Source organism: Lissotriton vulgaris, unplaced genomic scaffold, assembly GCF_964263255.1.
Source record: "Lissotriton vulgaris unplaced genomic scaffold, aLisVul1.2 SCAFFOLD_793, whole genome shotgun sequence".
Classification (NCBI taxonomy): domain Eukaryota; kingdom Metazoa; phylum Chordata; class Amphibia; order Caudata; family Salamandridae; genus Lissotriton; species Lissotriton vulgaris.
In genome coordinates this window covers 431,061-439,692 of record NW_028250973.1, presented here as the reverse complement: position 1 = coordinate 439,692, position 8,632 = coordinate 431,061, and the positions used below count along the sequence as shown (strand labels likewise).

Here is an 8,632-nt window from a genome sequence, read left to right as displayed (position 1 = left end):
CGAGATGTACAGATAGTAGTAGAGGCTTCAAGCTGCGTTAGGTGCCTACAAACAGTACCTGGGAGTGTGCGTAACTTGGTGTAGGGCTGCTACTTGGTCTTAGTGCACCTTTAGCAGTAAGACAAAGAGAAGACTACTTCTGACTGTTCTACAGTGGCTGGCTACAAAAGTAGCTAGTTGTAGCCTTGTAGGAACGCTTGAGCTGCAAAAATAGGTGCAAGTGTAGGGAGTAAAGATAATGAAACAAACTTCTGGGGAAAGACCAACTGTACATTAAAAGCGTGATACCAAGCATACATGACATTAAAAGTCTACTCCCATAACCATTTATGGTTTCAAAACTCATCCTAGTCCCACCTGTCAATCAGTAGGTTTGGCACGGGCATTTAAAGTGCCTAGAAGCCTACAATGACTGCGCATGATCCTGCAGAACATTATAGACTAAGATATTTTCAAACATCTGCCCACCAATATCCACCGTCTAGGAGAGGCGTTCAAGGTCAATGTAATAAGTAACGTTGGAGTACTTGATGCAGGAAGACAATAGTCAGACCAAATAAGAGTATTAATCTTGAGGTTGCCTGAACTCTTCAAAGCAAATAACACGTGTTTAACCAGAAGGAACTGTGCCACGTTGCTGTGGCAAGGATAGAGCTTGGAAGCCCCAAGAGAGCTTAACTCCAGATAGGCCTTTAACCAGAGCACAGTAGGACGAGACTAACAGTAAAATTTCAAACACTCCTTCCCCAAAAACAGGGAACAAATCACTCAGATCAATACCAATTAACTACTTTGAAACACGTTCTGAAAACCAAATCTAGGTGACAAGACACAAGAGCCATTTTACTGCAGCGCTTTATTTGTCCCCCCTACACAAGTTAGGATGACTTACAAATTATTTTCTACGGCCATCAAAGGACGTTAAGGCAACATACAAAAAATGTACATAAATTAACTGGATGTATACATTTACAGGTGTAACGTTTGGAACCCTGCAGTCTCCAACTGATGGAGTAATACAGTTCATAAGGCTTGAATGCGATATGCTTCCCCCAATCGAATAGAAAATTGTGGCAAACAAAGTGACAATTCCTTCATGAACTTCTACTAGCCCCTGAACTAGACACCAGAATATTGAGCACTTGGGGAGGCTTGGCGCACGCCATACCCTGTACAGTTCCCTAGTCTCAGCTCCCACCCCGAAATTGTACAACGCATGAGGGGGAGCAGCCTTTCACAGAAGAGCTTCTCCTCCACAAAACTTTAAATCACCCACACCATGTTAGATCAGAGAAATGTACAGGGTACATTCAAATAGCATATATTGAAGGGAGATCTATGCGAGGCGAGTGGTCAAATAGTGACAGCGTTCAGTGCCTAGTGCTCAAGAAGAGTTCACTCCAGTTTCAGGAGGCTAGCACGAGGTGTACATATTTGCCTGAGCAAATTAATACTCAATCGCTTATGCAGCAAATGCTACGCATCTGCCACCAGTCCATTTCCATTTAGAAGCATTTGCGGTGGACGATGGATGGGCCGGACTCATCATATTCCTGTTTGCTGATCCACATCTGCTGGAAGGTGGACAGGGAGGCCAAGATGGAGCCACCAATCCAGACGGAGTATTTGCGTTCAGGTGGTGCAATAATCTGGAGAGAAAATTATAGAAAAGTTAGCTTCAAGATTTGTACATATGGATTAAGGTTAACCTACTACGAAGTCACAACCTTAATTTTTGGGCAAATGTAGTCACTTAACTAGAACATAGTGGACTAGACACCAGCCACCCTCCCTTCTACATTAGGAAACCAAATAAAGTGTGCCGGTTAGTTAACTGCAACACAAGTACAGATGAAGTGCCAGTTGCACCCAATAGTCTTGCAGTAGCTCTTTTGGTGTCAACTTTATAGCTTCAGGCGTAAGGACAATTTCAAAGCACAGATTCAGAGATAATCTGCCACCTACAAGGTCTCCAATTAGGACAGCAGGAGACTGATGGGACCCCAGTCCACAAAACCGTTACTAGCATCACTGGGCCCTGTCATCACCCCCACCCAGAAGCTCACCTTGATCTTCATCGTGCTTGGTGCAAGAGCAGTAATCTCCTTCTGCATTCGGTCAGCAATGCCAGGGTACATGGTAGTACCACCAGATAATACTGTGTTGGCATAAAGGTCTTTTCGGATGTCCACATCACACTTCATAATAGAGTTGAATGTGGTCTCATGGATACCGCAGGATTCCATTCCTAGGAAAAGATTATATTTTTATTGAGCATGCAGCATTCACAGTACATACTGCTTGGATTGAAACGTGTAGGCCATGCCCCATCCTAAACCACTACCATGTGTACAATCGAGTGCATACTGTGCAGGTGTCCACTAAGGCAAGAGACTCACCAATTTGCATTGTAACTTATAGAAGTAGCCTTTCTTTTATGTAGGCTACCCCCATCCTCCACAACACCCCCGCCCCCCACAACAAATTCAATCCAGTTCTCTGCAGGTGCAGTCCCTTTTCATGGTTCTCAGCACTGGGCCTGTGAACACAATCTTAACAGATATGGTATGCCCTTGCCGGGTACTTCCAAAAACCAGATATTGTGCCCCAAGGCAAATCTAATTACACGTTGACATCTGTAGGACTGCCAGGACATTCAAGACAGCCCATTATCCAGCACTACAAAACGGTTCCCATCAGACTCAGGTCCAAAAGTTATTACGGCCCCTCAAACCTTCACACCAAACCCAGTTTCAAAACCTGTCTGTGCGATCCCTGTAGTGCGAAGCAGAACACCTACCCAAGAAGGAAGGCTGGAAGAGCGCCTCTGGACACCGGAACCGCTCATTCCCAATTGTGATGACCTGCCCGTCTGGCAGCTCATAGCTCTTCTCCAGAGAAGAGGAGGATGCGGCGGTGTTCATCTCCTGCTCGAAGTCCAGAGCAACGTAGCACAGTTTCTCCTTGATGTCACGCACAATTTCCCTCTCGGCTGTGGTGGTGAAGCTGTAGCCTCTCTCGGTCAAGATCTTCATCAGATAGTCTGTCAGGTCTCTGCCAGCCAAGTCAAGACGCAGAATGGCATGGGGGAGGGCATACCCTTCGTAGATGGGTACAGTGTGCGTCACACCATCACCAGAATCCATAACAATGCCAGTTGTACGACCAGAGGCATACAGGGACAGCACGGCCTGGATGGCAACATACATTGCTGGGGTGTTGAAAGTTTCGAACATGATCTGCAGAAGAGGGAGAACATTGTTTTAGTACTCTGCAGAACCGAAAGAGCACTGCAAACCCACACTGGAACCAACATGCTACCATGCACAACAAAAGATAGGTGTAAAGAAAAAAGAAAAGCAGGCAGAATACAGAAAATAAGAAACCTGAGACTTCAGGAAGGAAATGCCAGAAGGAGCACAGAACCCTGAAAATATTAAAGAAAAGATTTGTAGAAATGAGTCCAAAATCCAGGAGGATTGAATCAAGTGAAAAGGCCGTCGAAATAAGTTAAAAAGCCTCACCTGGGTCATCTTTTCTCTGTTAGCCTTGGGGTTCAGGGGGGCTTCTGTGAGAAGGACGGGGTGCTCCTCGGGTGCCACACGGAGCTCGTTGTAGAAGGTGTGATGCCAGATCTTCTCCATGTCGTCCCAGTTGGTCACAATGCCGTGCTCAATGGGGTACTTTAGGGTCAGGATACCTCTCTTGCTCTGGGCCTCGTCACCTACGTAGCTGTCCTTCTGTCCCATGCCAACCATGACACCCTGGAAGGAGGAGGAGGGTTAGTAAGGAACAAACTGTGCCGAGAACGCCCGCAGAAGAGCATGTGTCGCGCGCCTGCACGAGTGCCTCACCTGGTGCCTGGGTCGTCCAACGATGGATGGGAACACAGCACGGGGGGCGTCATCTCCAGCAAAGCCGGCTTTGCACATACCGGAACCATTGTCAATGACGAGCGCTGCAATCTCCTCTTCTGCCATTTTTATTTAACTGCAGAAGAGAACGGATACGTTTACCTCAATGTACAGTGGGCATCCATGAACAATTACCAATACATTTCGAACACACCTAAAATGGGATTTAATCGGAGGTAAAGCAAGCCAGAGGCAGTAAAACACACTCCTCGTGTGACATTAAAATCCTTCCACCCCTTCGCTCAGGCATATACACCATTCCCAGGGATTTAAGTGGGCTGGGTGTCACAGGTGCTGAGGCTCTGAGCACTGCCAATTTTATAAAGGGGGCCTCGAAACGGTCTATCGAGCTCAGTTTTGTGCCCTGGCACAGGCGGTCCGTTTTTTTTTCCCGGACTGCAGTGACAGCAGGCACATGATGTGCGCCTGCTCACACTGCTTACTTCTCACTAGTTGAGAAGTTACGTCATGCCAGGTGAGCGTCATGGGGGGGGGGGGGGGAGGAAATCCTTTAAAGAGTCATTTATTCTCTGGATTTTCCTGCTCTTTTTGAAACTTATGAGCAGCAATATTGTCGTGGTGTCACCAGGGCTTTAAGTGGAAGATTTTTCAATATTTATACACTTCATGGTTGCTGCCTATTTATCTTATGCAACTAACAATCATTGACAAAGCCAATAGGCCTGACTTCCCTTGTTGCATCATATCTGGATGCAATGACACAGCAACATACCAGTCGGAGGGTGGGAGTACACTATGCTAAGCACAGACTTAGCGTAGGGGTTTTAAGACACGCCCATAATTAGCCACGCCCCTGAGATACCCACCCCTCCCAGTTTTTTTTCAAAGCAATTAATGCCCTGACCATTCCCATCTAGCATACTACACAAGAGCAGCGCCAACCATACAGGCACGGTGTGTGGTAAGACTTGGGGGTCGCCAGATTGTAGGACGTGGTCACGCTCTCTTACCTGGATAGTTGTGCACGTTTCCGAATGCACGGCCAAGCTAAACTACGGTAAACAAATGGGCGAAGCGTACCTCTAGAGTTGCGGTCAACCGATTAAGGGCCACCTAATGGCGCCTTCTGAGTCAGTCACAGTTTTCCATGAACTGTAACACTACCGGACGACCAGCCATTAAGTTTTATGACAGCTTTTTTTTCTTAATAGGTTTTTATAGATACGGCCGCTTATTAGCGCTATGAAGACTGCTTAAAATGTATGCGCAGGAGAAGGCATTTTAGTTGCCTTTCGCAGGTGAAGCTCGAGGGCAGTGAAACAGCAGTATACCACACACACCTCTGCCCTTCCCAAATTTAGTAGTGGGTATTCAGGTAGGAGCCCCACACAGGTGGCGTTGGAAGATTAGACGCGAATGCAGGCAGTACCGCTCTAACCCTAAGGAGCGCCACTACATAACTATGCTACCGGCAAGGGGCGTTGCTATATCAGCTCTTGACAGGGAGTGGGACCTCTGCAGGACTGCAAGAGCTCAACGCTTATTTGAAGATTGCATCCCTGTTCACGGGGTCCCGCTCATCACTACAGGCAGTCCGATAACTAGAATCTTCTAATCTGGCAGTTCTACAAAAGGGGGGGGGGGGGGGGGGGGGGTTACGCATCGCTTAAGTGGCACTGTTGACGCTGTGGAAGGTTTGCAAATGGGTGTTAAAGTACCCTGCTGTGTGGAAGCTAGTTCGAGACGGCATCCTCCCTGAGTGCATAGCATCCTCCCTGAGTGCATAGTCTGATGCGTGATGTGCCGGGTTGCCAGACTGCAATCCTCTGCAGGACAGCCTAACCTTCACAAACCGGCTCATTAAGTCAAAAGCAAGGCAGTTGTGAGCATTTAAGGACAAGCCACCGACTGGCTCCACCCACCCAAATAAACACCCTCGTAGCCTGTCCGGGGATCACGTAATTTACATACACAGAAACAGAGGGGGGGGGGGGGGGGCGCAGGCACGACTCCGGGCAGTAATGCATATTCAGCTTAAAGTTACCACCTTAACCCTACATACAACGTGCAAGTTACAGTTATCCACCCTGTTAAGTCAGGATCTCAGAGCCACCCATTTACGCAGGACCCCGGTCTCCAATCCTCACCCGCAGCTGTAGCCACAAACTCGAAAGTGAGGTGGCCACAACTTTAACATAGCCATCACCTTGCCGTCTGTGTTAACCAGAGGTTACAAGTTAAAGCTCATGCAAAGCCCAGTCAGTCTCTCATCCTTCCAAAGTCGATAAAATAGTAACTACTAAACGGGCTAACTGGAACGGTATTTTATAGAGCTAAACACAAAGTGCTACCCATTAAAGCAAACCAACGCCACTCACTCGCCCCAAAACTAAGCCAGCTACCAGAAGAGCCACCATAATAATGACGCACAAACTCTTGTACTGCAGGCTGAAGACTAAAGAAAAAAATAAGCTTTCCACTTTCACCTCTAAGAGCCATGGGTACACACGCACCTGGCACAATTTTCTACACAAACGGCAAAAACGATTACATCGCCGTCAATGCTCAGAAAAAACTAGCGTTAACGACGCTCACAAGCAGGAAAAAGACAACCGCAGCGGTCAGGATCGCAGCCTCACCTGAGTAGGGGGGATTCCGAAGAATGAGACGGTGCTGGATGCTGTCAGGTCCGCTGCCGCCGGCTGAATGAGACTCCACTGCGGCGCCCCTATCCTATTTAATGTCGGACCGGCAGGCAGGGGGTGGGGCCAAGGCCGCGCCCCGCGCGCCCAGAACTTCGCCATATATGGCCAACTAGTAGAAACCGGCCGCCGTCATTCGCTCGCGCAGCGCCTAGGCACGTGGGTTCTTCGCTGCTGGCCTGCGCGCGAGGGGAGGACAGAGGCTAGGCAACCAGAACAGGGGGCGCGGCCAGGGAGGAGCCTGCGAGAGGCGGCAGTGAGCGCGCGCCATTGGCCTCTACTGCATCTTCACCCGGAAGCGGCATACCTACCTAGGAGCGCTGGCCTGACCTAAGGGGAGGGGAGAAACGGATGCGTAAACAGCAGCCCGGACCAAGCTGACTCAAGAGGGCCTTTAGATTCCGAGCTTTAATAGTCCGTGTGCTGTATAGCATTATATTCAATTAACATTACGATGCATGACACAGAAACATATGGACACAATGTGGAATAAACTGACATTATTAAACTCCGCTGTCCTGATACCTTACAATGTAACAACCTGAAATGCTTCAAAGACGAAAACTAAAAACAAAGCGGCGTTGTGGTATGCTGCTGCCCAGCCAGAATGACTGCCTGATGGAATGTTAGTGTGTGCATATTTATTTTCCCATGCTGTATTTTTTCTGTGGTTTGCTTCCTTACTGTCTGCTTCTACCCTGTAATGTAATGTCCTTCTATTGTTTACTGTATATATTTAAAGCGCTCTGATACTTACAGGTCAAGCTAGCGCTATATAAAACTTTTAAAATAAATCTATGTGGTAAACTACCTGGCTCGGAGCGCCCTTTCTTCAATACTACAGGCGTACTGTCACCCAATTAGATCTTCAGCCCACTCTTGATATGCCATGCTTTAGATGCCCTCAACTTTTTCCTTCTTATTCAATACTTTATTTCGTTCCTGCTCTAGGACTGTATTCCATCTAATTAGTGTTTTTGCCACTAGAACATTATGAATTGTATTTGATTCCCTTTCTGTAAGTATGAATGATAATCCATTGGCAAATGTGCCACACGTTGAGTGACATAGTTACACTAGGAAAGCAAGATGAGGATGCCTATATAAACAGATAAATATCACACATTACCCCCTTTTGGGTAATGTGAGGCTCTAGAAAAGACAGAAACAGCTGCAACAACCCTGAAATGGTAGGTTACCAACCAAGTTGCCCTTTCTAACACAATGTTGTACTTTAAACAATAATGGCACCATGATATTAATAAACAAGTTTGTCTTCGAGGCAGGATTGCAACTGAACTTTGAGGTCTTTACTGAGAGTGTAGTGAATGTGGCACCCACAGCCTCTCAATATAAGGACATTCACAGCACCCAGGCGCTCACAGCACCCGGAGGCCTTAGCGTGGGTACCTGCAGAAAGTGAAGACATGGCCAGGCCTCTGATGAACCATCACAGCTCACGCTGAGGTCTTCATTGAATGGACAGAGCATGAATGGTCAACTGCATCCTGTTTATGGTTGCATTTTGCTACCCAGATGGGAAGCCAGTAGGCCACTTTCCTTGCTAGCATTTTTTCCCGGGCTCTTTATTATACTACCTTCAGCTACACTCCCTACTTTGTGCTAGAATCCCTGCCTGGTGCTGATAAGTTGCTATTGCATACATAGGAAACAGGGTTGACAACTGGTACAAAATGGATGGAATCCCAACACACCCTAACACTCAGAACGCAGAGGTTTAATTTGCTCCAGCCCAGTAGTTGTGACCCATGTGCGGTTATTCAACTTTAGCAGCTCTGAGTAGGAGAGTTCCTGTAGAAAACTGCACAGTAGATTAAGGGCAAAAGTCTGCAGCTGCACAGCTAAACTGTCTTATTCTGACACTTTTTCCAATTAATTTTTATCAAAGTTTTCATATGACACCATACTATTTGCATTTTAAGAGTTCCCTATGGTCATACCAGACATGCGCCCTGAACACTCTCCTGTGTTTCTTTGCTTGATTGGCAGGACAACTCAAAATTAAACAGTGGACTTTGCACCAATTGGCAGTGG

At 47.2% G+C, this 8,632-nt stretch overlaps 1 protein-coding gene across 1 annotated transcript; it reads right to left on the bottom strand.

Annotated features, from left to right (window-relative positions):
- Positions 1 to 837: 837 nt before the first annotated feature.
- On the bottom strand, positions 838 to 6,585 carry LOC147663070 (actin, cytoplasmic type 5). Its single transcript, XM_086950704.1, has 6 exons — positions 6,515 to 6,585; positions 3,855 to 3,990; positions 3,525 to 3,764; positions 2,801 to 3,239; positions 2,067 to 2,248; positions 838 to 1,649 (listed from the first exon to the last, which is right to left on the bottom strand). Exons 2-6 carry the CDS (start codon positions 3,978 to 3,980, stop codon positions 1,506 to 1,508), a joined length of 1,131 nt encoding a protein of 376 aa, XP_086806830.1. The 5' UTR covers positions 3,981 to 3,990; positions 6,515 to 6,585; the 3' UTR covers positions 838 to 1,505.
- Between the last annotated feature and the right edge of the window lie 2,047 nt (positions 6,586 to 8,632).